The 26,573-nt window shown below is 34.1% G+C and overlaps 5 protein-coding genes and 1 long non-coding RNA gene across 11 annotated transcripts in view; 4 read left to right on the top strand and 2 right to left on the bottom strand.

Moving 5' to 3' along the window:
- The window catches only part of LOC144848597 (thrombospondin type-1 domain-containing protein 7A-like), a 35,207-nt gene extending 33,239 nt beyond the window's left edge, over positions 1-1,968 (top strand). For all 3 annotated transcript variants that reach the window (XM_078705405.1, XM_078705404.1, XM_078705403.1), the window contains one exon: positions 361-1,968. In XM_078705405.1, the coding sequence (XP_078561531.1) occupies positions 361-386 (26 nt within the window). In that variant the 3' untranslated portion in view covers positions 387-1,968. The remainder of the gene's footprint in view (positions 1-360) is intronic.
- Positions 1,969-3,133: 1,165 nt separating this feature from the next.
- On the top strand, positions 3,134-11,610 carry LOC144848897 (uncharacterized). Its single transcript, XM_078705849.1, has 9 exons — positions 3,134-4,359; positions 4,618-4,749; positions 4,868-4,951; positions 5,187-5,225; positions 8,941-9,942; positions 10,315-10,446; positions 10,534-10,617; positions 10,856-11,012; positions 11,249-11,610. Exons 1-9 carry the CDS (start codon positions 3,366-3,368, stop codon positions 11,343-11,345), a joined length of 2,721 nt encoding a protein of 906 aa, XP_078561975.1. The 5' UTR covers positions 3,134-3,365; the 3' UTR covers positions 11,346-11,610.
- On the top strand, positions 7,509-8,461 carry LOC144848600 (uncharacterized). The gene is made up of 2 exons (XR_013613887.1): positions 7,509-7,702; positions 7,953-8,461. It is a non-coding gene; the product is annotated as an uncharacterized LOC144848600 (long non-coding RNA).
- A 189-nt stretch (positions 11,611-11,799) lies between the features above and the next one.
- Positions 11,800-14,547, bottom strand: LOC144848896 (lysosomal proton-coupled steroid conjugate and bile acid symporter SLC46A3-like). The gene is made up of 5 exons (XM_078705847.1): positions 13,560-14,547; positions 13,111-13,242; positions 12,828-12,911; positions 12,566-12,722; positions 11,800-12,327 (listed from the first exon to the last, which is right to left on the bottom strand). The coding sequence occupies exons 1-5, from the start codon at positions 14,545-14,547 to the stop codon at positions 12,222-12,224; spliced, it is 1,467 nt and encodes a 488-aa protein (XP_078561973.1). The 3' UTR covers positions 11,800-12,221.
- LOC144848599 (uncharacterized) lies at positions 13,338-26,343 on the top strand. Of its 3 annotated transcripts, XM_078705410.1 has the most exons (9): positions 13,338-13,632; positions 16,121-16,275; positions 18,371-18,436; positions 22,483-22,578; positions 23,354-23,502; positions 23,937-24,009; positions 24,253-24,339; positions 25,227-25,538; positions 25,699-26,343. In XM_078705410.1, exons 3-9 carry the CDS (start codon positions 18,403-18,405, stop codon positions 25,950-25,952), a joined length of 1,005 nt encoding a protein of 334 aa, XP_078561536.1. In that variant the 5' UTR covers positions 13,338-13,632; positions 16,121-16,275; positions 18,371-18,402; the 3' UTR covers positions 25,953-26,343. The 3 variants fall into 3 exon arrangements, with proteins under 3 accessions (XP_078561536.1, XP_078561535.1, XP_078561534.1); XM_078705409.1 differs by lacking the exons at positions 13,338-13,632; positions 16,121-16,275; positions 18,371-18,436 and adding an exon at positions 21,299-21,533 and having other exon boundaries at positions 25,230-25,538; XM_078705408.1 differs by lacking the exons at positions 13,338-13,632; positions 16,121-16,275; positions 18,371-18,436 and adding an exon at positions 21,299-21,533.
- Positions 15,785-20,613, bottom strand: LOC144848598 (lysosomal proton-coupled steroid conjugate and bile acid symporter SLC46A3-like). 2 transcript variants are annotated; one of them, XM_078705406.1, is made up of 6 exons: positions 20,538-20,613; positions 18,388-19,404; positions 17,801-17,932; positions 17,512-17,595; positions 17,244-17,400; positions 15,785-16,986 (listed from the first exon to the last, which is right to left on the bottom strand). In XM_078705406.1, the coding sequence occupies exons 2-6, from the start codon at positions 19,379-19,381 to the stop codon at positions 16,869-16,871; spliced, it is 1,485 nt and encodes a 494-aa protein (XP_078561532.1). In that variant the 5' UTR covers positions 19,382-19,404; positions 20,538-20,613; the 3' UTR covers positions 15,785-16,868. The 2 variants fall into 2 exon arrangements, with proteins under 2 accessions (XP_078561532.1, XP_078561533.1); XM_078705407.1 differs by lacking the exon at positions 20,538-20,613 and adding an exon at positions 19,797-19,818.
- Positions 26,344-26,573: the final 230 nt, after the last annotated feature.

The following is a 26,573-nucleotide window of genomic DNA, read 5'->3' as shown; positions in this document are numbered from 1 at the left end:
AACATTATCTTTATCATCATCAACATTATCATCATCAACATTATCTTTATCAACATTATCTTTATCAATAACAACATTATCTTTATCAACATTATCTTTATAATCATCAACATTATCTTTATCAACATTATCTTTATCATCAACAACATTATCTTTATCATCATCAACATTATCATCATCAACATTATCTTTATCAACATTATCTTTATCAACATCAATATCCATTATTACCCAAAACATTAATATTATTATTATTAGCAACATTATTCTGCTCTCTCCCCTCCCTGCAGCCCCAAACCTCCAAATAAAACATTTAAAAAAGCTTGAGTGGATAACATGATTCAATTTCTTTTTTTTTAGCAATCATCGAAGAAATGCTCTTATGAAAAAAACCAAGGAGGCAGAGATTGCTGAACGTGAAAAAATGAACGTAACGGCAGTGTAACTCTATAGATAGGTAACCCAGTATAATAACAGTATCATAATCACCTATGTTACACATGTGATGAAGTATATTGGCCCTATACATGAAGAGAGAGGTATGACGTAATAACAGTAATAGAGGGAGTAATTTGGATATGCTCGCAGACTAAATGACTGAGTGTGCGATATTCAACAAACTTACTGAAATATCAAATTAGTACTTGGTACGCAGACTAACGCAAAGTGTGCAGTTTTCAACAATTTATTTGCCAATTATTTTTTTTATTGAAAACTACATTGAGCAGTTTTGTTATTGATCTTCACATAACATACAGTATGTGTATTGGTAGATGAGCAAAACAATTATTTATAATGAAATAGTTAAAACATATATTGCTGTTTTATTCAATTAATTTCATATGAATCTTGCAAGCCATGCAAATCAAGGCAAGAAAAGCTTATCGATAAACTTCAAGACAACATGGTGCTTTATCAAAATGGAGCAATCTGATTGGTCAATCTTCATAATACGCAGATCCGCGAAAAATAAACCGCCCTCCTCGAATAATGGGAGAATGTACGGTGTAGAACATGGTATGGATTGGCTTTGTGAAACCGTACTGCTCGAATAATGGGAGAATGTACGGTGTAGAACATGGTATGGATTGGCTTTGTGAAATCGTACTGCCTATATCAGTAAAACTGCTAAATGCAACAAATGCAGATTTTTTGGAAATTGTATGCATGAACACATAATATATTGTATACATATTGTATACAGTAAAAAGTCATTTTATTGCCAATTCGTGCTGCACACAAACAAAACATCCCAGTTCAAACTTTTTTTCTTTTAAAATTCATTTGTTTATATCTATTTCACTTTACTATTTTTATTACTAAATTCGGAAATAAAATTTAATTCTATTTTTTCATCTTTCAAGCACAAATAAAATTCTTGCATTTTATTATAACTATTATAGATATTTATGTGTTATATTATATAGTGTAAATTATTCTTTCTCGTATATAAATCTTTATTTTATATACAACTCACTGTAAACTAACCTTTTTTAAACATATATATATATATAGTATAGTATAGTCATTTTAATACTGTTTAAATGTATACATTTCTGCAAAGTCTTTCAATATAAATGTTGAGACTTTATTATTTTTGTATTCCAGTTGTATAATGTTATATAGTATAAGATTAGGCTAAATTATCTTGGGACAAGAGAGAAGTATACGAGAGGGTGGACGGTTTAATAGTAAGCATCTGCCCATACAAGTACGTACGCTCAACTTCCGATAACGTTTAACCAATCGTAAGCGGCGGATTATCAATCGCTTGTGATTGGTCAATTACTTATGTTGCAAAAAAAGTGTGGCGGTTGATTGGATGATGGAGAAAGGGTGGGGAGGTAAACCTAAGTTGAAATAATTTAATATTTGTTTTATAGAATTTACTTATATGTTGTAATATATACCGTTCGTATACATTTATATGTATGTATATTATTTTAAATAAACTATACATTATCTCAACGTCTTGCTTTTTATTGAAAAAGACATTTTTACCGGGTTCAAGTTTTCTCAATTAATACTATAACAATTGTAATTGAATATTAACGATTGATTTGGGGTTCCTCATAGCTTTCGCGTGCCCCTGTTATCGTGTTCTTAAAACCACTGACAACTTATTGTAATCGAAATGATAAGTGTGATATTATTATCCGGAGTTATTAAAAGTTGCCAAAATACCACGCATGGTAGGCCTACTTGCGCATTTGCAGACACAAGCAACGAGCACGCGCACTTCACTGGTCACCACGCGTCAGCACATCGTTACATACAGCCAATCGTGGCAGAATATTTTTATTTACATGTCATAAACTTGATAACTACAATCTTGCGAATCTTGAGTTGGATATGTATCAATCCCCTGTTACCACCACGTAACATCATATTACAACAATGGAGAAATAAGCTCCATTTTACACCATCCGCTATTTATACTAATAGTCATGCTGATGTTGATACATCGGATGCGGATGTTATGGCTTCAGCAACAACTATCTACACAGCAACGAGTAACAATAATATATACAGATTCCTCAGAGACCCTGAAATTTAGATTTTTTACTTAGGCTGCCTAATTATTAAATTCTCTTTGTATTTGTCAGGTTAAACATATTGTTTCTTTAAAAAAAATTGTACTGTGTAATGACTTAAATTAATCATTCTTTCATACTACACAATTAAATATAAAAGATGGTATTCAACATAATTATCAATTGACAGCAGCGTTACTTGACGCGCGCGTGTGTACACGCACAAGATAATCACTCTTTTGTACGCCGCCTTTTAATTATTTTCAAATGATTACTTTCAGGTAGATGACCACTGGAAAGAAAACAAGTATAAATGTATATATTGTGTAATATGTTGTGTTTAATTAAACTGAAACTGAAGTGGTTAAATGGCCATAGAAATAGGAAGAACGAATTTTGTGAATATGTGTTATGATTTGCATGTTTGGTGTTGGAAATTCATTCTATATATAGAATAGAATACCATATTAAGTATACGAACTAACGAAAGGAAAGAGAAAAAGATCATTAATATGCTTAATTTTGTTTCAGTGCTATATCGAAACTAAAAAAAGTGTACAGTATAACGCAATCTATTTATTTAGACATTTTTATGTTTAGAAAAATAATGTATATTTAGGATTTAGAAGTGATGCACTTGCAAAAATGGAAGTAAGTTGACCAATCACAATTCGGTTGATCGTATTTGGTCAAAGATAGACACAAACTGTATGAGCAGATTCAAAACTAGCTTTATCATACTCGGACATGCGTATTGTAACGATAATCACAAGACTGCTACCTGTGGTATGTACGGACGACTGAAGGGTAAACGATGGTTTAGGTCTTCGAATGCAGAGAAAAGTCTGTTGGGATAAAGATCAAGGAATGGTCGACTACCAACCCCTAAACGCCCCATCCAGTGGACGATTAGTAACCGTCGAACCCGCGATCTCATGTTATTTCTTAGCACTAGGTTTTATTGTAGGTCTACAGTCGGAATATATCCAGGCAAGGGTTGCTAGAATCCACAATTACACTCTTCCGAATAACGCTGACAATGGAACTTGTTTGACGAATAAGTCAAGTGAGGAGTATATTTTACAGCAAGAAATCCAGGCTGAATCATCAAGATGGTTGATGTATTTTACGATCGCCAATCTGTTGCCATCCCTGTTTATGACTGTTATCATTGGGGCTCTGAGTGACTCCGTTGGCAGACGATTTGCTATTCTGCTTCCATCATTTGGTCAACTTCAGACTCTATGTATGTGGATCGCTACCGTGTTCTTTGATCTACCTTTAGAGTACCTCATTGGGGCAATGTTTCTTCAAGGGCTAACGGGAGGTCCCGGGCTTTTTATCGCTTCATCTTTCACATATATTTCCGATGTTACCTCGCATAAAAGCAGGACTATGCGTATTGTTATTGGAGAATGTGTTTTGATGTTATCATCTGGTATTGCCCAAATTTTTGCTGGGTATGTTCTCGATAAATATAATTTTTTCATCGCTTTTTCTGTCGCAGCTGCGATATCATTAGCCGCAATCATTTACATATCTTTGCCATGTTTGTCTCCTGAAACAGTAGGCGTAGTCGACAATAGTCCAAGCAGTTTTAAAAGTAGACTTGTAGCTTCATTGCGAGGAATCAAGAACATAACAGTAAACAAGAGTTCAGAGTATAGAATCGCATTCTATCTTATTATGTTTATGGTATTTACATTTTCAATATCTGCGACAGGGGCGTTATTATTACCAATTCATTTTCTTGACGAACCATTTTGTTTTTCGTACTTGCTGTCTGGTTACTACACAACTACACTAATCTTCACACCTGGGATAGGTTAGTATCTTTTGGTTCCTAAAACCGTATTTGAAAGCTCACTTTATAATAAAATAAAATCATGGGAAAGTTCTAATAAGTTCACTTTTGAAATACGTTATTAAACGTCTCTAGGTCATTGTTTTGGAATTAGAACTTTCCCAATTTCCATCGTTAAAACACTTTTCTACCGTATGCATATTAAATAGGCCTATCTTGCGTTTTATTTTTTGTAATCTGATACATTAGGTCCTATGTATTCTTTTGTTAATTCTTTAGGTCTGCTATTGAGTGCTTTAATATTGAAGCGATTTATGGATGACTATTGTCTCCTTCATCTAAGTGTGATTTCATCTATGGCATTCCTTATCGTGAGTGCGCTTGCTCAGACAGCAACTTTTGCATTTGTTGGTAAGATTTACTTAATTTTTTTATTGAACTATTCTGTGTTCTTTGAAAAGACTTTATTTATTGCATACATTTTGGTAATGTTATATAAAAATGTGATAATTTGTTTTGATATATGCAGGAGCTGGTCTTGGGATTTTCAAGGCAATATTCGCTCCTGCCTGCCGCTCATTTGCATCTAAAATGTCGTCTGCTGAAGAACAAGGTAAGTATTAATAATTTCCAGAAATGTTTCAGTTTCAGTTTTATTTCAAACAATATATTGCACAATATACACATTTGTATTTATAAATAATTATAAAACCTACGCAACGAAACTGTTGTGTGTACAAAATAGAGAATGGTCGCAATTAGAAACATAAATGAAATATATAACCAGGGAAGAGTGAAATGATGTCACTTTTCCTTGATCATAACTGTTAATTTGTTCTTTCCGTTAGGTGCAGTATATGGGTGTCTAGGTTTTACAGAATCTCTTGGTATGTTTCTCTGTTCACTTATTTTAAACAACATTTATGCGGCCACAGTGGACAGTATGCCTACTTTTGTTTTCTGGCTTTGTGCTGGTTCCTGTTCCTTGCCTCTTCTGGCAATTGGGTAAGTTAAATGTTTTAAAAATTGGTAGGCCTACGCGATCGTGGTTTCTTCGTCCATGGTCAACACTTGATTTAATTTGGGTGGGATTATTATAGAAAAAATGACTGAGATGCCTATTAATTGCACTCCACTGACGTAATCATAATCCACTGACATCCCATATACACCTATATTCAGAGAAGCACACTTCTTTGTATAATAAAACATTTTGTTTAAAATCATACGGTGTTTTTTTATTCAGGTATTTGCAATATAAAAGCAGAGTTAAGAATATGAAGACAATAGCTTGCTGCTCATCAAAGCGTGACGTGCCCGATAATAACGAATGTGCTCCAATAAATTAGTTGCATTTATTTGTTTATTTGTTTAATAAGTTTAAACAGTTTAGAGCCTACCGCATTTAAGTGTGTGATTATTTTAGGAAAAAGGTAATAATTTTGTTAACTCTTTTAAACTTTGCCAAATCACATGTTCCAAAGATGTCTACTTGAAAAAGATTCCAGGTTTGAATCTTTTAAAATATAGTTGGAAGTGTAATAACCATACAATATGCCATTATTGGACAAAATGTATGTTCTGAACAATTTGACACTAAAAATAATTTCATATGTACAATATTTTCAAAGTTATACGATTTTATGTAATGTAAAATTCAAAGGTAAATAATGTTAAAATCGAATTTAGACTAACTATAAGTGTATAGTTTACAGTTAGAGCCATATTTTGTCTTTCCAAAGTGGTTGCTAATAATAAATCAAGGTTAAAGGTCAATGTTAGAATCCACTATTTTCTGCAAAAACTTGCCATTAGACTGATATAAATGTGTAGTTTCTGAACAATTTGAGCCCTAATTTGTATCTCTCCGATTAGTGGTTGCTGGGATATGATAAATCAAGGTGAAATGTCAATAATGTTAGAATTAGCACTTCCATTTCTTTTTGGACACACCTTTTAATTAAAGTGAATATAAAAACATATATTGTTAAGATTTTGACAGATAATTAAGTATTTGTGGCTAGCGGTTTCCAAGATATAGAGTACGTTATTATTTTATTTTAGTTGAGGTGTATTTGGCCCTATACATAAATAGGTATGACGTAAATAACAGAAATAGAGGGAGTAATTTGGATATGACCGAGTGTGCGATATTCAACAAACTTACTGAAATATCAAATTGGTACTTTGTACGCAAAGTGTGCAGTTTTCAACAACTTATTTGCCAATTTTTTATTGAAAACTACAATGAGCAGTTTTGTTATACGTACGTACACGCAACTGCGGTAACTTTTAACCAATCGTAAGCGGCGGATTATCTATCGCTTGTGATTGGTCAACAATTACTTGTGTCGCAAAAACGAGTGTGGTGGTTGATTGAATTTAAATGGAGAAAGGGTGGGGAAGTAAATCTAAGTTGAACTAATTTAATATTTGTTTTATAAAATTTACTTACATGTTGTAATATATACCGTTCGTATACATGAATATTTATGTATATTATTTTAAATATTAATACTATTATCTCAACGACTTGCTTTGTATTGAAAATGACATTTTTACCAGGTTCAAAGTTTCCTCAATTACTACTGGAACAATTGTAATTAAATGTTAACGATTGATTTGGGGTTCCCCGAAGCTTTCTCGTGCCCCTGTTATCATGTTTATCTTAAAACCACAGCTTATTGTATTCGAAATGATAAGTGTGATATCCGGAGTTATTAAAAGTTGCCAAAATACGACTCATGGCAGGCCTACTACTAATAATAATTGTAGACACAAGCAACGCGCACTGGTCACCACGCGTCAGCACATTGCTACAGCCAATCATCGTGTCAGGATATTTTTATTTACATGTCATAAACTTGATAAATAATCTTGCGAATCTTGAGTTGGATATGTATGGTTAAAGTCCACTGATTAAAGTCGATTCAAAATCCCCTGTTACCACGTAACATAGACATAATTATTTCTACCACGGAGAAATAAACTCCACGGTTACAACCATTCAATATTGATACTAATATCTATACTCTACGTATCCGGTAATATTTATTAGTTTTGAATAAATAGTGCTCCAAGTGCAAGATTCCCAAAGGACCGTGTTCATCAGTTCGCTCATAATGTGATTGTGTTTTTTACTCTATATATGTTTCAATCGGCAACGCAAGTTTTTAGTATACTGTGTACAAGACTATTCGGTACAATGACTGTTGTTAAACCATTGCTGCTGCTTTTCACACTAAGCATACTAGCCGTATGTTGTATTGGTGATACATCGGATGCGGATGTTATGGCTGCTACAACTACCTACACAGCAACGAGTAACAATATATATACAGATTCAACGACAGAGACCCCGAACGTACTACATTTTTATTTTTAAAAAAGATTTAGGCTTGTTAATTAATCATTCTCATTATTTTTATTTTTCAAATTTTTGTTTTTTGTACTGTTTGTATATTACATTAGAAGTTACAATTATTCATTCATTCTTTCATACTACACACTTTTTATTCATGACGTCAGCAGCGTTACTTGACGCGTGCGTGTGTACACGCACAAGATAATCTCTTTTGTACGCCGCCTTTTAATTTTCATATGATTGCTTTCAGGTAGATGACCACTGGAAAGACATCCTTGCGATCACGGTGGGAAGTTTCTTGGTCGCTGTTTTCATCTTAGTTTTAATTCTGGATTTCAGATGTCGGAAAGGTGATAACAGAGAACAGATAATGAAGGATTAGAAAATAAAAAACTATCGGTATTTAGTTACCTCATACATTGGCTCACTCACCACCACCAATGCCGCCTTCCAGTATTAAACCAGTGGAAGTAACGTATAGGGCCTAGAAGTTTTCCTGTTTCGCCAAAAAAAAAACATATGGGTTAAAAGGCCATAGAAATAGGAAGAACGAATGTCGTTAATATGTGATATGATTTGCATGTTTGGTGTTAAGAATTCATTCTACAGACTCTCTGGAACACATTTTCACCAACAAAACCAAATATAGGCATTTTAAAGACGATTGTACGTTTTCAATAACGAAAGAAGGAAAGTTTAAAAGATCATTAATATGCTTAATTAATTTGTTTCAATACTATAACGAAACTGATACAAATTGTACAGTATATAATTATTAACGTAATCTCTTCATTTATAGACATTGATAGGCACTTTAATTTTTAGAAAATATATATTTAGGATTTATAAGTCATGAACTTGCAAATGCAAGTGAGTTGACCAATCACAATTCATCTGGATGAGCAGATACAAAACCAGCTTTGTCACATACTTGTTGTGTAGCGTTTAATGTTTTTATTTAAGAAAATACTGACCTATGACTAATATATGACCTTCCATAGAATCACAGTAAATTTCGTATTATCGTACTTATATTTGATTGTTGTGTGTACGTCGTACCGGAACCATATCATATTCAGTCATGCGGATCGGAGTTATATATTATAACGATATTAATCACAAGACTGCCAGCTGTGATAGCGACTGTAGGCTAATCGATGGTTGAGGTTTTCAAATGCAGAGAAAAACCTGTCAATATTGCTGACTTTTTCATGGAGTGCTGTTGTTATTGAATTAAGCGTTTATGAAGTGTTGGAATAAAGGTCAAGAAATGGTCGACTACCAACCCCTAAACGCCCCATCCAGTGGGCGATTATTAACCGTCGAACCCGCGATCTCATGTTATTTCTTAGCACAAGGTTTTATTATAGGTCTACAGTCGGAATATATCCAGGCATGGGTTGCTAGAATCCACAATTACACTCTTCCGAATAACGCTGACAATGGGACTTGTTTGACGAATAAATCAAGCGAAGAGTACATTTTACAGCAGGAGATCCAGGCTGAATCATCAAGGTGGTTGATGTATTTTACAGTCTCCAATATGTTGCCATCCCTGTTTATGACTGTTATCATCGGGGCACTGAGCGACTCCGTTGGCAGACGATTTGCTATTCTGCTTCCATCATTTGGTCAACTTCAGACTCTATGTATGTGGATCGCTACCGTGTTCTTTGATCTACCTTTAGAGTACCTCATTGGGGCAATGTTTCTTCAAGGGCTAACGGGAGGTTCCGCGCTTTTCATCGCTTCATGTTTCACCTATATTTCCGATGTTACCACACATAAAAGCAGGACTATGCGTATTGTTATTGGAGAATGTGTTTTGGTATCGTCATCTGGTATTGCCCAAATATTTGCTGGGTATGTTCTCGATAAATATAATTTTTTCATCGCCTTTTCTGTCGCAGCTGCGATTTCAATAGGTGCAATCATTTACATGTCTTTGCCATGTTTGTCTCCTGAAACAGTGGGCCGCGTAGTCGACAATAGTCCAAGCAGTTTCAAAAGAAGACTTGTAGCTTCATTGCGAGGAATCAAGAACATAACAGTAAACAAAAGTTCAGACTATAGAATTAAGTTCTATTTGATGAATTTTATTATGTTTATGGTATTTACATTTTCAATAGCTGCGACAGTGGTGTCATTATTAACGATTCATTTTCTTGATGAACCGTTTTGTTTTTCGTACTTGCTGTCTGGTTACTACACAACTACACTGCTCTTCACACCTGGTATAGGTTAGTATCTCTGGTCACACTTGGCTTTTGGTTACTTAGTAATAAAATAAAATCATACCGCATCTTTCACTTTTGTGTTGTTACATTTTAGTACTGATAATAGTCTCTAGCTCATTATTTTTTTTTAATTGGAGCTTTCCCAATTTCCATATTAAATCATTTACGTGACACAGAAACTGTAGGCCTGCTGCCATACTAGTAAGAACACTTTTCAATCGGATATTCTCTGCTTGTGGCAGTTACTGGTAAATACCTGTTTGAACAACCTCAATCATTCACACCTATTTCGTTCTACGAAACGGTTTTCATTTCGTAAAAACATTAAATGAACATTTTTATCTATGATACATAATTCTTTTGTTAATTCATTAGGTCTGCTATTGAGTGCTTTAATATTGAAGCGATTTATGGATGACTATTGTCTCCTTCATCTAAGTGTGATTTCATCTATGGCATTCCTTATCGTGAGTGCGCTTGCTCAGACGGCAACTCTTGCATTTGTTGGTAAGATTTACCTAATTGAATCTGTATTGTCTGAATACACTTTGACATGATATTGTTATCAAATTTAATAATTTGTTTTGACTGCAGGAGCTGGTGTGGGAATTTTCAAGTCAATATTCGCTCCTGCCTGCCGCTCGTATGTATCTAAAATGTCGTCTGCTGAAGAACAAGGTAAGTATTAATACTTTCCAGAACTGGGACGCACGCAAGGCCGGACGTATAGGCGTTTGCCGCAAGTAATTTGACCAATGACGATTGACCATCCGAACCGTCTCTTGCTCTGTGATGCATTTACGCCCTTGCGTTGCGTCGTAATTGGAAATGGGAACGAAAATGTACAGAATAGGATGGTCGCAATGAAATACATAAATAAAATATATCATAACTGTTCGTTTGTTCTTTCCTTTAGGTGCAGTATACGGGTGTCTAGGTTTTACAGAATCTCTTGGTATGTTTCTTTGTCCGCTTATTTTAAACAACATTTATTCGGCCACAGTGAACAGTATGCCTACTTTTGTTTTCTGGCTTTGTGCTGGTTCCTGTTCCTTGCCTCTTGTGGCAATTGGGTAAGTTAAATAGTTTTAATATTGGTAAGCCTACGCGATCGTGGTTTCTTCCTCCATGGTGTATACTTCAGTTAATTATTATTATTATTCTGGAAATTAATAATACACTGGTTTAATTGACGTAATCACAATCCAGTAACATCCCACATGCACTTATTCAGACAAGCACCCTTAACTTTGTTTATTAAGCATTTTGTTGAACTGTTTAAAATCATACGGTGTTATTTTTTATTCAGGTATTTGCAATACAAAAACAGAGTTAATAATGTGAAGACAATAGCTTGCTGCTCATCAGACGTGCACGGTAGTAACGAATGTGCTCCAGTAAATTAGTTGCATTTATTTTATTTTTTGAATAAGTTTATGTATTATTGTATTAGTCTACCTCATTTAAGTGTGTGATTATTTTAGAAACAAAATCTGGCAAAGTGCTAATATAGTAACATCTATGACTCGCTTCACCGATACCTGCTGTTATTCAGACAAGGAGACTTTTGTTTGATTATGATAATCAGTATGATTAAAATTATGTTTTTTTTTTTTATTCAAGTATTTACAATATAAAAATATTATTATATAAGACAATAGATGGTTTACTCTGAGATTCTAGATTTCTATTGGTAAAAAGAAACATTTCGGCACACATGGCGTGCCATACATATATTTGAAAAAAATCAAAGGAATACTAACAACATAAAAAGACAAAAATTTACTAAAGACTTAGGGCAAGTATAGATTGTTGATCTTTGTCGTTTTTGTCAAGGGATTGTGTTAAATTTAAAAGCAATGGGCCTACACAATATTATTACACTAAATATTTATATTATAATGTTTTTTTACGTGGACAATAGCATATTTCAAATTGTTTTACAGTATATGAGGTCCTAAATACTGTACTGTCATATTAATACTGTGATATGTATCGTTTATAAAAATAATTTGATGTGGTATTTATGGAACCATAATCATATGGTTCGGCCTAAATGCTTCTTTGGATTGCCGTTACCGTTTATAAATATCAATAGAATAATATCATAATAATCATAATATCATATGGTGACAGATGGGTAGATCGAATTTTCTACAATATTGTTATATAAAATTCGTTTATTTTGTGCGGTATATTTTATTGATATACAATGTACTTATTGCGCATGCTCGCGACTGGGGATATCCTCCGCCCAACAGTGATGGCCGGCCAAAGGCGTATTATTTCGATGGCATCTTGACTTGGAGCACTGGATTCCCAGGTGTGATATCCGATGGATCCATTGTCGGTATCTGCTGCCTTTTCTTGTCTTCGTACTGAAGATACCTAAAACAAAATACAGTGCTACTAAGGAATCAACTCTATAGAAGTACCTCTATATTAATGTTTTTCGGAGAAATCGGCGTCATGATCCTACTATAATGCTTGGTTATAAGAACAAGTGTGTCATAAGGGCTTTCAAAACCACGGGATATGTTAACATAACAATTTACACACGCGCGTAATCAAATTACGCACACGCACATATTCTGAAAATATAAAAATAAAATCATAATATATTTACCAGACAGATATAATCGGTATGAGACTAAAGCTTCCACACATCCAAAAAACAAACATTGGCATTGTGTGTACGGTCGCTGAATAGATGTTGTTTAGAATAAGAGGCGAGATAAAACCACCGAGTGAATTGACCAATCCAAAGAACCCAAAGACTGCACCTGGAATTTAAATATTTGTATCAATCTTCAATTCAATCTCTCGGCAACTGCATAATACTGCAGTAACGTGTTCACTGAGTTAAGGGATTTTCCTTATAACGTTACCTTGTTCTTCTTGAGACGACTTCTTGGAAATTATGGAACGACACGGTGCTCCAAATAGCATCTTGAACATTCCGAGTCCACCTCCTAAACGATATCAAAATAACTCGAATTACAAGACAAGAAACTATGATTTTTGTTAACCATAATGATTTATGGTGTGCGTGTAGCACTTATCATTAACTCAAAACTTAAGCTGTAAGGTAAGTCGTTTTTATTCAAATGCTTTTGATTTGGGACTAAACTACCAAACAGACAATTAAACCAGAGAGTTCGTATAACTTACCTACAAAAGCTATCGTAGTTGTCTTGGCTAGAGAACTCACGACATTGAATAGAATAGCCGACAACATGCTTAAATGAATCAGCCAATAGTCGTTTAACCATCTCTTTAAGAGAACCACAGATAATAGCAATCCTGACATAAAAAATAATAGTAGGCCTAATAGAAATAGTTTCAACAACGTTGTTTTGCGGTGAGAATTGACTTTTTTCTTCCCGAGTTAGGCCTCTGGTTGGTCATTATCAGATACATTAAGACAGAAAATAGGATAATTATTTTTGATCGATTCTAAATACTTTGGTAATTACTTTATATATATTTTTTAGTAGGCCTACTGTATCTCTATCATCCCGAGCACGGGATGTTAAGTTTTAGGCCTAACTAATGCATCAAGCCGAATAATAGTTTGTTTGTTGCCATCATCGTTTCACGTTTCACATTAGCTCTTTTACTTTTAGATATCCAATCGTTCTTACCAATTGTGGAAGCCAATGCAAGTGCAGCAGTGTAGTATGATACCATCAGGTAAGAGAAACAAAATGGTTCTCCTAGAAAATGAAGGGTTAGCAACGACATCACAGAGGTAAAAACTGTTGCAATAAAGAAAACAACACTTATAACAACAAACATCTTCTTATATTCCAAAGCCTTTTCTGTCCATATTGTTGAGATTGCAACTAGCTGTTTCTTTATACTCTCCTTAAGCCTGATCTTTGCGACGATAGTTTCACGAAGTAAATACGGTATTGTAGTATAAATAATTGATATAAACGTAAGACTTATTGCAACCGAGTAGGCAATCTCAAAACTAAATTGATCAACGAGAAATCCGCCACCGAACTGACCACAGCTAAGCGACACCAGAAAAACAAACTCGCAGGCAATAATTCTGGTGGTTCTGTGCTCGGTTGTAGTTACGTCTGATATATAAGTAAAACATGCAGCTGTGAGAAGTGACGTGCCGCCACTCATTCCTCTTAACATTTCCGACGCAATTAGGATCTCTAATGGAAGATTTAAAGCCGCAACAATTGTCCAAACAATCAAATTAAGTAAAGTTCCCACAGACGTTACTAATATAGCCGGTTTTCTGCCAACAGAGTCGCTCCAAGACCCGAGTATCAATGTCATAAACACAGACGGTAGGGTATAGGCAATTGTTATATACATCACCCAGTTGGAAGCTTCTGCTTCGATATCGGCTTGCAATTTGTTTTCTGGACTGGAGGCGTTCATTGAACAAGTTCCATTTTCATTATTGTTCGGCAAGGTATAATTATGCTCGTCAGCGATTCTTCCTTGAATGAACTCTGACTGTATTCCATAGTAGATACCATCTCCCAGCATGAAGAAGCACAGAATCGGTTCTATTGTTATCAACCGTGCATTTATTTTGTCTGCTGCATTCAAAGACTGATACCCGGCATTTCCAGCTGCCATGATGATGAAGAACTACTCGTTCTCTTTCATAAATATAAGACAAAAAACAATGATAGGCCTATGTTAGTTATCAACCTTAGTACCATCGTAAAGGTAGGGCCTATAATACCTGATGAAAGGTGGTGGGTACTGAAATACCAATTCAAACAGTGTAAACTTGATATGTTTACCTTATTGCATGGCCATGACCAACGACACAAACTTTGTACTTTTGCAAATACCTATAAATAGTATTTACTATTCGTATTTAGGCCTTGTCCCTAGCTATACAGAACCTAGAGCAAATACATCGTACCACAAATACAATCATTATATAGGCCTATAGGCCTACTGTATCGAGATATATTGATAGTACTGTTAAATTATTATATACCTACCTAAGTACCGATAGTAAGTATAATGCTTGTGGATTTTAATACTCTACTTATATAAACAGCAGTTTCGGTATATTGACCTTGTACCGGACTTATAACCGGTACGGTCAGTATTTTGATTGACTTATTCTCGTACTCAGTAAGATCGGAAATTAAGTCAATCAGTAAACCAGTATTTAATCAATGAGTTTTAAAAAATAACTTTAAGAATAAGTATATCGATCACGTACCTCAAACAAGTTGTCATGAGTTCATAGGCTGATCGGACTTATTCCTATATAATAATTATTTTATACAGTATATGTCTTTGTAATAGTAGTTGATGAATGAGCAACAAATAAAAAACCAAAACAAGTAACAAACAAAGTAACAAACAAGTTATATCGTTATGAGATATAAAATATTGTAAACAAGGCTATATACATGGCTGCAGTCGCGTGCTCAAATTAGTGTTTACCGACCAACCGACCGACATAGTGAGCTGTAGAGTCTGTAAAAACTACCAACAAAAAACAGCTTACAACACAGTACTACTACTCGGTTTAAATCCGTTCTGATTAAATTTGTCACGGATGAAGAAATCAATTTATTGACTGCTGCTGTGTGCGGTACTTCCTCTTGATGGCAATGATATTAGAGAGAGAACAAGACTCTATTGGTTCATATAATTGTACTTATACTAATATACATGGTATATGTTTGATAAAACGAACAAAAGTAAGAAAATCATTCTATGGTAAGATGTTTAATAACATAATATGAATTTGAGAATAGAATTTGTTTTGATGTTCTCAACACAAATTTAGAATTTTTAAAATATAACAACACCAATGAACGTATGGAAAAGCGTTTTATTACTATGATATTAAAAATACGTATAACATATAAATAGATAATACAATTATATTCAATGAATTGCTCTTATTTTATATAAATTAATTTTATTTTTATTTTTTTAAATTTTTCGGCAACAAAATTGGTTAAAATACCATTAAATAGTATTTTACCCAAGGAGTGACAAAAGAGTCCAAAAGCGTCTGTCGCCGAGGCGTGTCACTTAAGTAATGCGAGATATTTGTTCTCATTGTGTTTTATTTACGTTCATATAAATTTATAAATTTGTTTCTAATCCTTCTTCTGTCCACCAAGGTCAGAAATATTTATTTACTAAAATAGTGTACTTATTTGTTTTTCACTAGGAGCAGTACACAAATATCTAACGTTTTACAGAATCTCTCGGAATTGTTTTTCTGTGCGTTCGTTTTTGAAAACATTCGACCGGTAAACCTTAAGCCTACTACTTTGTTTTATGGCATTGTGGCTACCGTGGCTCCTTGCCTCTGCTGAAAATTGGGTAAGTTCTGTTTATATTATAATTATGTACTATTATTTAATTTGTGTGTGATAATTTTAGGGGAAAAACATTTGTTAAAGCTTATATATTTTAGTTTAATTGTTCAATTCAATGACACCAGTTGTTCTTCAGATAAGAATTATGAAAATTACAATAATTTAACTATTCCCTGGTTAAAATCATATGGTGTTATTTTATATTCGGGTATTTGTAATATAAGATCAGAATTTACACAGTATGGCGTGCCCAAATATAACGAATTGTGTGCTGTGTTTAAGTGTTACTTATTTTCAGTTTTTTGATATAGTATAAAGACAAAAAAATAAGTTTACAGATTAGCGATATGTTTTAAGCTCTGTCTACACTATCAAGCTTTATGTGACAAAAACTATGATGACGTCATATCATTACCATATTTGGGCACATCACACTTTTTGTCAAACTAGTTTGATAGTGTAGACAGAGCTTTAGGCCTATATGCTATATATCCGTAGTATCTTCAAAGATATTTGTGCGTAGGGTGCCTCCAACTCGTGAGACCTAATACCGGTGGTATCGCATAGACTAAAGAACTCCACAAAATTGCCCAAAGTCTATGTGAAAGGTATCTGCTTAGAGGTGACGTGGTTAAGCACTGGATCGCCAGGTGTGGTATCTGATGGATCTATTGTCAGCATCTGTTGCCTTTTCATGTCTTCGTACTGAAGATAACTGGAAAAAAACAGTAATGTTATTCGGAGCAATCGACTCTAGGCCTAATGCTCGGTTATAAGAACAAGTGTGCCATAAGGCCTTTCAAAACCGCGTGATGGGTTCAAATGACATATTTACACGCGCTCGCGTATTTATAATATGACATGCACGGTCTGTTTAATTTGAAGTGCTTGTATTTTCAAGTTCGGTTTCTATTGAATTGAAGTTTTTTTTGCGTTGTGCGTCGTAAATAAAATCATAGTATTTATATTTACCAGACTGATATAATCGGTATAATACTAAAGCTGCCACACATCCAAAAAACAAACGTTGGCATTGTGTGTACGGTCGCTGAGTAGATGTTGTTTAGAATAAGTGGCGAGATGAAGGCAGCTAGTGAATCCACCATTCCTAAGAACCCAAATACGGCACCTGGAATTATTAGAATATTTGTGTTAATCTTCAATTCAATTGTATTCGGTTGTAGGCCTATACAAGAACGTGTTCACTGAGACTAAAGAGAGAGATATTCCTATATGTTACCTTGTTCTTCTTGAGACGACTTCTTGGAAATTATGGAACGACACGGTGGTCCAAACAACATTTTAAAAATTCCAAGTCCACCTCCTAAACGGTATCAAAATGACTCGAATTACAAGACAAGAAACTATAACTAACCCTATTTTATTTAGACTGTATAGTTTATGCATATGAGAATAAATGTGGGACACCCCCACCAAAGAGAGAAAAAAAACCATAGCACTTCAAAACGTCAATATCGTATGGAAATCACACTTTTTGGTCAGACAGACTGCTTGAGTTCCGTACTTACCTACAAAAGCTATCGTAGTTGTTTTTGCAATAGCACTCACAAAATTAGATAAAATAGCCGACAACATACTTAAATGAATCAGCCAATAGTCGTTTAGCCATCTCTTCAATAGCACCACACATAATAGTAATCCTGTCAGAAAAAAAGAATGTAAAAAATAATAGTTTTCATTTGGTGCCAATTGTTCTTCTTCCCCGCCCCCTAATATTGAGGTCCTATTTGGTCAGTGTCAACTGGGATATCAAGGTTTTAGGTTATATTATAGATATGTGTTCTAAATACCTTTTACTTACTCGTGCAAAGAATGTTTAGCTATGGGCATACACTTAAAATAAATACGTCAAATCGTCAAAAGTTATAAGATTGAATATCTTTATGTTTGTTGCCTTAAGCTCTGTCTACACTATCAAACTTTATATGACAAAAATGTGATGTGGCATATATGGACACGGTGATGGCATATCACTACCATATTTGGCTACATCACACTTTTTTTGTCAAACTGGTTTGATAGTGTAGACAGAGCTTTAAATTCATTACATTTCTTTAAATTCATTGAATTTTCTTTAGATATTCTCTGTTCTTACCAATTGTGGCAGCCAATGCAAGTGAAGCAGTGTAGTATGATATCATCAGGTAAGAGAAACAAAATGGTTGAGCTAGAAAATGAAGAGTTAGCAACGCCATTACAGTGGTAGAGGCTATGCAGCTTATTGCAATAAAGAAACAGATATTTACAACAACAAACATCTTCTTGTATTCCAAGTCCTTTTCTGTCCATATTGCTGAGATTGCAACTAACTGTTTCTTTATACTCTCCTTAAATCTGATCTTTGTTACGATAGTTTCACGGAGTAAATACGGTATTGTAGTATAAATAATTGATATAAATGTAAAACCAATGGCGACGGTGTACGCAATCGTGTAACTGAATTGATCAACGAGAAATCCGCCACCGAACTGACCACAGCTAAACGACACCAGAAACACAAACTCGCAGGCAATAATTCTGGTGGTTCTGTTTTCAGTTGTAGTTACGTCTGATATGTACGTAAAACACGCAGCCATGAACAGAGAAGTGCCGCCGCTCATTCCTCTTAAAAAGGCTGACGCAATTAGAATCTCTAATGGAAGATTTAAAGCAGCAAGAATCGTCCAAATAATCAAATTAAGTAGATTTCCGACAGCCGTTATTAATATAGCTGGTTTCCTACCAACAGAGTCGCTCCAAGACCCGAGTACCAATGTCATGAACACGGATGGAAACGTATAGGCAATTGCTAAATACATCACCCAGTTGGAAGCCTCTGCCTCGATATCGGCTTGTAACTTTCCTTCTGGGCTGGACGCGTTCATTGAACAAGTTCCATTTTCATTATTGTTCGGCAAGGTATAATTATGCATGTCAGCGATTCTTCCTTGGATGAACTCTGACTGTAAGCCATAGTAGATACCATCTCCCAACATAAAGCAACACAGAATTGGTTCTATTGTTATCAAACGTGCATTTATTTTGCCTGCTGCATTCAAAGGTCGATATCCGGAAGATGATTTTGGATTGTTCGTTGTCATGATGATCATCCACTACTCGTTGAAATATTCTCCTAAGACAATTGATAATAAAAACAATTTTTATTTCATTTTAAGCTAACGTTAATCTTTGATAACTACGATTGTGGTGTGCCCTTGGTAAAAGCCACAGAGTGAACACACTGTGAAACAGTGTGTTCAGACAGTGAAAATTAGTTCTCCCCAATGTGTGGACACTGTGATTTCACTGTGTACTAAAACCATGGAGTAATAATAATAGGCCTACTCCATACTAAAACACAGTGCTCCACTGTTTAAGAACTCCGTTAAAGTTAACTATGTGTTATTAAAATACATAGTTGTACACCGTGAATTCACTATGTGTTGTGACTATGGGGTTTTCTCTATGCATGGACACAGCTGTACGTACAGTACATATAGGCCTAACTGAGGAAGCTTTACTTACGGGCTTACGTCCAATTTCTAAGTTTTATATGACACAAGTTGACGTCGAGTAATATTAAAAATATCTTCTGTTTGACCTAACTGCACATAAACAATGACACAAACTTTGCCCTTTTGCAAACACAGATTATACTAGGCTGTATTATGACATTGACCTTGTATACAACAAATGCATTGTACCATAAAAATACAATAATATACCAAGATAATATGATATACCGTAAATATTGAAGTAGCATACGACAATATTAAATAACACTCAATTTAAAATTGAAGGCATATCGTAATAGCAATCCAGTTTCTACCACATATTATGTTATACCATAAATATTAAAATAGGCCTAGCATACAGAAATGGAAATAATGACACTCAATTTAAATTGCAAGCCTTAGCTGGCTATATCGGGTATACCAGCAATACTGTTTATCTATACCTAACTGGCAATATGCCCTAAAATATATGTCAAGAGTTGCAATATACATCCAAAAGATATGGGCAGATTTATGTTTTTAACTGTTAAATTATTGTACCCTGTATCTTCCGTTAAGTATAGTAAAAATAATATTGCTACTTCAAAATATTTGTAAACAACTGTAATTGTCCTTGCACGTTTCCGGTCAGTGTTTAGTGAATTAATTTCTTCGCATAGGCTACTGAATAGGAAATTAGGTCAATCAGTATGATAAATATATGAGTCAAAAACTATAACTATTTTAAACTTTAGTAGTATATATTACGTACCTCAAACGTTAGAATCTGTACTGTCAACTTCAATAGGTCGTATTACATAATCCGCCGACATGACATAATCTTGAAAAACCCCATGAAATGAATGAACTAGCAGCTTGTACAGGACGGTACGAGAAATATTGCTTATATTATTGCGCCCCCTATAATTGTCTAACTTATCCCATGATTTATCTCATGAATTATTCATGATTTCTGTCTGAGACGTCGAGTAATAGAAATTTCGCGCCCGCTACTACTCGATCTCCAGATTATTACTGCTTTGATATCTATCCCATGATTCGATTATAAAGTTGACTTCTTCATAGGCTACTGCCGTTTAAGCCTGTACTTCTTTTCAAGTTCGTTTGAGTACGGTATCTATGGCTACAATAAAAAAGATAGACGAAACGCATATTGGTTCACATGCATGAAATGTAATGTATTAACGATATGGATGCAGCTAATCACTTAATTGTATCCAATTGTGTTTTTTTCTTCGTTTGATACTAAATAAAAACAACCGTTAGGAATTGTTATGGAAAGTTTACCATTATAAAATTTGAAAAAATACAACTTTTGAAACTGTATTGTACATCACCTGTAGGCCTTAAATTTGTCTCCTCTTTTTTATCGTGTTTTTTTTATGAGATTTTTTGTTGCGTGGGTTTATACCAATAATGTCTTGGATGACAAGGTTATTGTATACAGGCCGTTTTAAATATATATTAAGATTATAAGGTCAACCCCTCTCATAATAACATTTATAACTACAATAGCCGATACTGTGTCTATCGTTTTATTAAAAAAATATCGAACATTCCACTTAAAAGCTTAGAAGAAATTAAGTAGTCTGAGATTTTAATTGATTCGCTTCGTTGCGTACTATAATTCTGTATAAATATTTCTTAAGAAAGTAACTTAGATTTAGTATGAGCAAAGTACTTGGTCGAGTACTCTGTATTGTTGGAAACATAATGTTATCCACTATGTTTTGCGTTTTCATCCAAGGTAAGTGAGTTACATTGTTATTTTTAACGGCGTATATAACAGTTTTCCACGGTTCTATATTCATGGAATATCACAAAAATACTTGAAACTAAATTTATATACTTTATATTGTAGGCCTAATTTATGTTTCTGCCTACTATTTTGTTTTCAATTATTGAGGATATCTTAGCCAAGGATTTTTCTTTAACATATAATTTTTCATAAGTGAAATTTTTATTTTTGGTTCCGATCTTCTTTCGAATTGTGAAAATGCTTTATTGTTTTATTATGTACAACAATTTCTTGTTAATTCTGGAAGATTTGATTGATGGTTCTGTTATTTGTTAATCTGAGGCGCCTTGAAGCTAAGGTGGTTCCATCTTGTAAGGCGCATCTGTGAAAAAAAATTAGTAGACCCATGTAACGGTGCTAACTTATGCAATACCATACAAATGTAAATACTTTAAAAGTATATGTATATATACTTTTTATATTGTAGGCCTAATTTATGTTTCTGCCTACTATTTTGTTTTCTTTAATTGTGTTATTTTTAATTAGGCCCTAAGTTAACCATGGCCCTGGTTTGAGGTGATACTATAGCCTTTCCGTGTTGAAATAAATAGTGTAATATCTGATTATAGATTTTGATTATTCATAATTCATACACTTCATATTTTTACCGAGAGTTGATTCCCACTACAGACGCAACACAAGGACTTACGCGCAACGCAAGCGAGTTGACCAATGACAAGCCACTGTTCGAATAATCCACCGCGTGTGATTGGTCAAATGCGTGGCGTCGCTCGTGGGAACCAAACTTAATACAGTTTATCTTCCTGCAACATGCTTCAAACAGTTAATAACGAATAAATGTATGCTTCTTTTATTTCTTGAAATGTTTCTAAATAAATGTTGAATTTGTGGTGGTTTTGCTAATTATTTTGTCAATTTATCATTGTTTTTTCTGTAGTTATTAACATCTTTCTGTTTACCCATGCCACAACATGTGATTCAGGCTGGAGCCTAATCGACGGTCAATGCTTCAAGTCTATAGCCACTAGATACAGTAAGTGTTATTCGTTGATGAGCTGTGATCTTAAGTATCACTAAAGTTCTGCAGTCTACACTATTAAACTTGTTTGACACAAAAAGTGTGATATGCCCAAATATGGTAGTGATAGGACGTCATCGTGTCCATATACGGGCACATTTTTTTTGTCACAAAATCTTCGATAGTGTAGACAGAACTTTAGGCCTGATCTATGGCGATTTCATTGCTTCTGCTTTTAGCTTTTCCTCCAAGACCTTGTCTTATTTTAGTTTCACCATTTTTTAATGTATTGTAAATTTTAGATACTAATATGACATTAAATCGTATTTTGGAATAAATGTCCGCCAAATTCGTTGAAGATCTCAATTTTGCCTCTCTTATTTTAATCATAGTTAATTTTTATTTACTATGAGTGGAGTTGTGGCTTGATGGTTTTGATGCTTGGCTACCACTCCAAGGGTCCTGGGTTCAAGTCCCGTCAGATGTCAGGACAAAATTACAAATCCACTCCCAAAGACTTGTAATAAGACTTTGTTTATGTAGAGCATCGTGTGTGATCCCTAATGATCAGCAATTGCTGGATGGATCACCCTCATTAAATATGGTGTAAAAAAATGAAATTATAAGAAAAATAAATGTTACTTTGATTGATTGATCTTATTGTCTTTGTCGTTAATCGAACTTTTCGGAGTTTTGATTGGATGTGCGCCATGCATGTCACTCCAAATGAGATGAAAATTCGATTCGCGCGAATGAATATAACTAAATCAAAATGAACTTTATATTGCAGACTATCACGAATCTTACAAAATGTGTCTGCATGAAGGAGGAACACTTGCGGGCATAAATGATGTTCGTGCCAATGCCGTGTCTAATATAATACCACACAACGCCTGGATAGGGTACAGAAAAGAAACAACATCTGTCGGTGGTTTAGCTGTAATTCATTTATTTACATTACATTTTGATTAGCACATATATTATAGATTTACCAGTAAAATAATTTGTCCATATTATTCAGCATGACGGTGGAATAAATGTTTAGGCCGAAGCCATGTAATATAGGGTCTCAGCCACTGTATGGTATGTTTGAGAGTGATATTTAGTGAGTTTTGATGTGCCGTACCGAATGTTTAATGAAGCCATGGGATATTGGGTCTGCTTGGCAGGTTTGGTAGGTCTTGATGTACCGAATCAAATAGCACAACAAAATATATATTTATGATACAATGATAGTTACTATATTCATAAATGCAATTAATTAGGCCTATACAACACTTAATATATCTAAATTAATTCATTAAAAATAAGGACGTTGTGTTCATTTATATCGAGCATTTTTCTTATTAGCTTTTCCGTGACATTTGTTTTAGGTTAAAACGTATGTTTGGTACTCTGATCCCGGAGGGAACCTTCTGGAATTTGTAGATGGTGATCTTGGACAAGGTAAGTCACCAGATGGTTTTCGATGAGATAACTGAAGTTAGAACATTAATGCGAGGCATGAACCTATAAAATATAGGCACATGGTAGAAGTTAGGAGGTATTTTAGGTCCCATCGTAAACGAAACATTTCACAGACTACATTGATGTTCAGAAATATTTACTTTTACTATTACGATAATTAGATCTTATTTTGAAGCGGAACTGAGGTGGTTGATAAACAAACACAAATTTTGTTGTCTTTAGATTGCGTTCTATTACGTAAAGCTGATTTATTGATGGAATCGAAGGACTGTTCCTATGTAGCCTATGGAATCTGTCAAATCACTCTACGTAAGCATCTCTTATCGATATTCTACAGATTTTGTTTTGGTTTATTTTGTAGGCCTACATTGGTTTTGAAATAATATTTGTATGTGAACACCTCTTTGTGGGTCTTGCGTGACAAGAAATCTCTTCTTGCAAGATCCTCTATTATTGGTATTGTTGTATTGTTTCATTATTATATATTACCACTTTTTTATTATATTGTTTACCATTGATAGAAATTAATTAATATTGAATGTATGTATAATTGAATTGTATGAAAAAATTAATACTTATAGTTGCCTAGTTTCTCAATTCATGAAATTATTTGACTTTAGTATACTTTGTTTTTTTTTCTCTTTCGTGGGGGTCACCCACATTCATTCATTCCTTTTACTAATATATATTATGTATATTATACATACATTTTTGTAAAAATATAAAAACAATAAAATCCAATAGAGTAGTTAAAAAGGCACTATATCTATACATGTACATAAAATCGATGGAGTAAAAGTATGCTTTAAAAACGTACATTTTATGTTTATTGCAAGTTATATTAAAAGTACGACTATTTATCATTTACTTTATATTAAGAAATGTATTAAAAAGTAGCTGTTTCTTTTATTATATTTTAAATCAGTACTCACAATTTGTATGTTTATGTAGTATACTTTGTTTACTAAAACTAAAAACTGGCCTACACGACGGATTGCATTGTTTATAGGAATTAATTCCTCTTCGTTATTTTAGACTTTCGATTTTCATTCTAACTTATTTTACTATTTTCTATGTCCATTTCACGTCACAACCCAGGAAGTATTGTGATAATGTCCATCTCACACAACCAATGAAGTATATTGCGATAAATATAATACAATATTAATAACTGTTTACATTTACTGTACATACAGCAGCAGAAACACCATCACCAACAACGCTTGCAATCACAACTCAATTTGATACAACATCTATGTTGACCACTACCACCGAGGAGGACGAAGTGCACACCGAGGAGGACGAAGTGGATGAAGAATGCATAAAACACACGACGACAAGTGACCCAACAACGCCTGCTGACGACGTCGTTACATCTCAAGATACAACATCTGTGTTGACTACTACCGAGGACGCAATGACCACTGAAGAACACACAACCACGCATGACGTCACAACTCAAGACACGACATCAACTATCACAGATGGCCCCAAAACATCTGCTACAGGTATGGTGTCACTTTTATGTTTATTCTTCTGATATAAAAATCGATATAATACAAACCAATGTACGCCTACATTGCATATGCAATTAGTTATTGTTCGTATATTAATAATATATATTTTTAGTACTATCTATAAGTTTCAGTACTCTATTTTGTACACCAGGTCCATATGCGATACGTTCAACAAGCATTGGGATCTGCGTAGATGGTCTCCCTCAGTCGACTTTCGTTGTACCATCTCATATCCACTGCGTCAACATCTGCAAGCGCCATAGAGTGAACACGGTACAGGGATGTTCGTCTGTGAACATTAACCCACATGATGGACAAACGTGGATCTGCAACTTGTTTGATGGCACGCCGACTTCGACAAAAGTGCACTCGGGGTGTTACCATTATAAATTGAGTACACTCTAAATTTAGTGCATGCGAGGTGTAATGATCGATGGTCTTGCTATATATAAACTTGTTGAATTTGTATTGTTTCGGTGCGATGACTTGATGGAGGATTCGACATCTGAGGAAAGCTTTACCTTTACCTAATTCAAAAGACAAATAAATGTGTATGATGGTTGTAGTAAGCAATTGATAAAACATTTAACAAAAACATGTAGAATAGAACGTAATGCCTTCAATGCGTCCATTTAATGGATAGGCATAATACTGTTTTTGAAAACTATTTGTACAATGTTTAAAAAAGACATTGTTTCCTTATTGCATATAGGTTTTGCTAACTAATTACAATTAAAACGTGTATATTAAACTTATGTGATATAAAAACATTAATATTATCATAGGTTTATGAATAAACGCATTGAATGTGATTACCAGGGAAGCGTTGACATTTCTACTTGACATTACTTCAACACCATCTTTTATTTGATTTAATTAAACGTCAACTCTTTTTTAGCGATAATTGCAGTTAACAATAAAATGAACAACCTACGTAATCTCAACATGGTTTGCTCAGGGCCAGCGATAATGGTAAAACGGTTATTTTGATGTTATTATAGCAAACACAATTTAAGTGGTTTTCAT

Source organism: Antedon bifida, chromosome 7 (assembly GCF_963402885.1).
Source record: "Antedon bifida chromosome 7, ecAntBifi1.1, whole genome shotgun sequence".
In the NCBI taxonomy this organism is placed as follows: domain Eukaryota; kingdom Metazoa; phylum Echinodermata; class Crinoidea; order Comatulida; family Antedonidae; genus Antedon; species Antedon bifida.
This window is presented reverse-complemented; position numbering and strand designations above follow the sequence as displayed.

Bases quoted from the DNA above. Each gene is read 5' to 3' on its own strand.
- LOC144848897 (XM_078705849.1), top strand. From the start codon at position 3,366: ATGCAGAGAAAAGTCTGTTGGGATAAAGATCAAGGAATGGTCGACTAC. The intron at 4,750-4,867 runs GTAAGATTTACT...TGATATATGCAG, and splicing joins AGCAACTTTTGCATTTGTTG to GAGCTGGTCTTGGGATTTTC. The intron at 5,226-8,940 runs GTATGTTTCTCT...TATTGAATTAAG, and splicing joins AGGTTTTACAGAATCTCTTG to CGTTTATGAAGTGTTGGAAT.
- LOC144848896 (XM_078705847.1), bottom strand. From the start codon at position 14,547: ATGGCAGCTGGAAATGCCGGGTATCAGTCTTTGAATGCAGCAGACAAA. The intron at 12,723-12,827 runs GTAACGTTATAA...TTTAAATTCCAG, and splicing joins GTCGTCTCAAGAAGAACAAG to GTGCAGTCTTTGGGTTCTTT. The intron at 12,328-12,565 runs GTAAATATATTA...ATTTTGTTTTAG, and splicing joins ATACCGATTATATCTGTCTG to GTATCTTCAGTACGAAGACA.
- LOC144848598 (XM_078705406.1), bottom strand. From the start codon at position 19,381: ATGATCATCATGACAACGAACAATCCAAAATCATCTTCCGGATATCGA. The intron at 17,933-18,387 runs GTAAGAACAGAG...TTTTTCTGACAG, and splicing joins TGCATTGGCTGCCACAATTG to GATTACTATTATGTGTGGTG. The intron at 17,596-17,800 runs GTAAGTACGGAA...GATACCGTTTAG, and splicing joins AACTACGATAGCTTTTGTAG to GAGGTGGACTTGGAATTTTT.
- LOC144848599 (XM_078705408.1), top strand. From the start codon at position 21,455: ATGAGCAAAGTACTTGGTCGAGTACTCTGTATTGTTGGAAACATAATG. The intron at 21,534-22,482 runs GTAAGTGAGTTA...TTTTTTCTGTAG, and splicing joins GTTTTGCGTTTTCATCCAAG to TTATTAACATCTTTCTGTTT. The intron at 24,340-25,226 runs GTAAGCATCTCT...CTGTACATACAG, and splicing joins AATCTGTCAAATCACTCTAC to CAGCAGAAACACCATCACCA.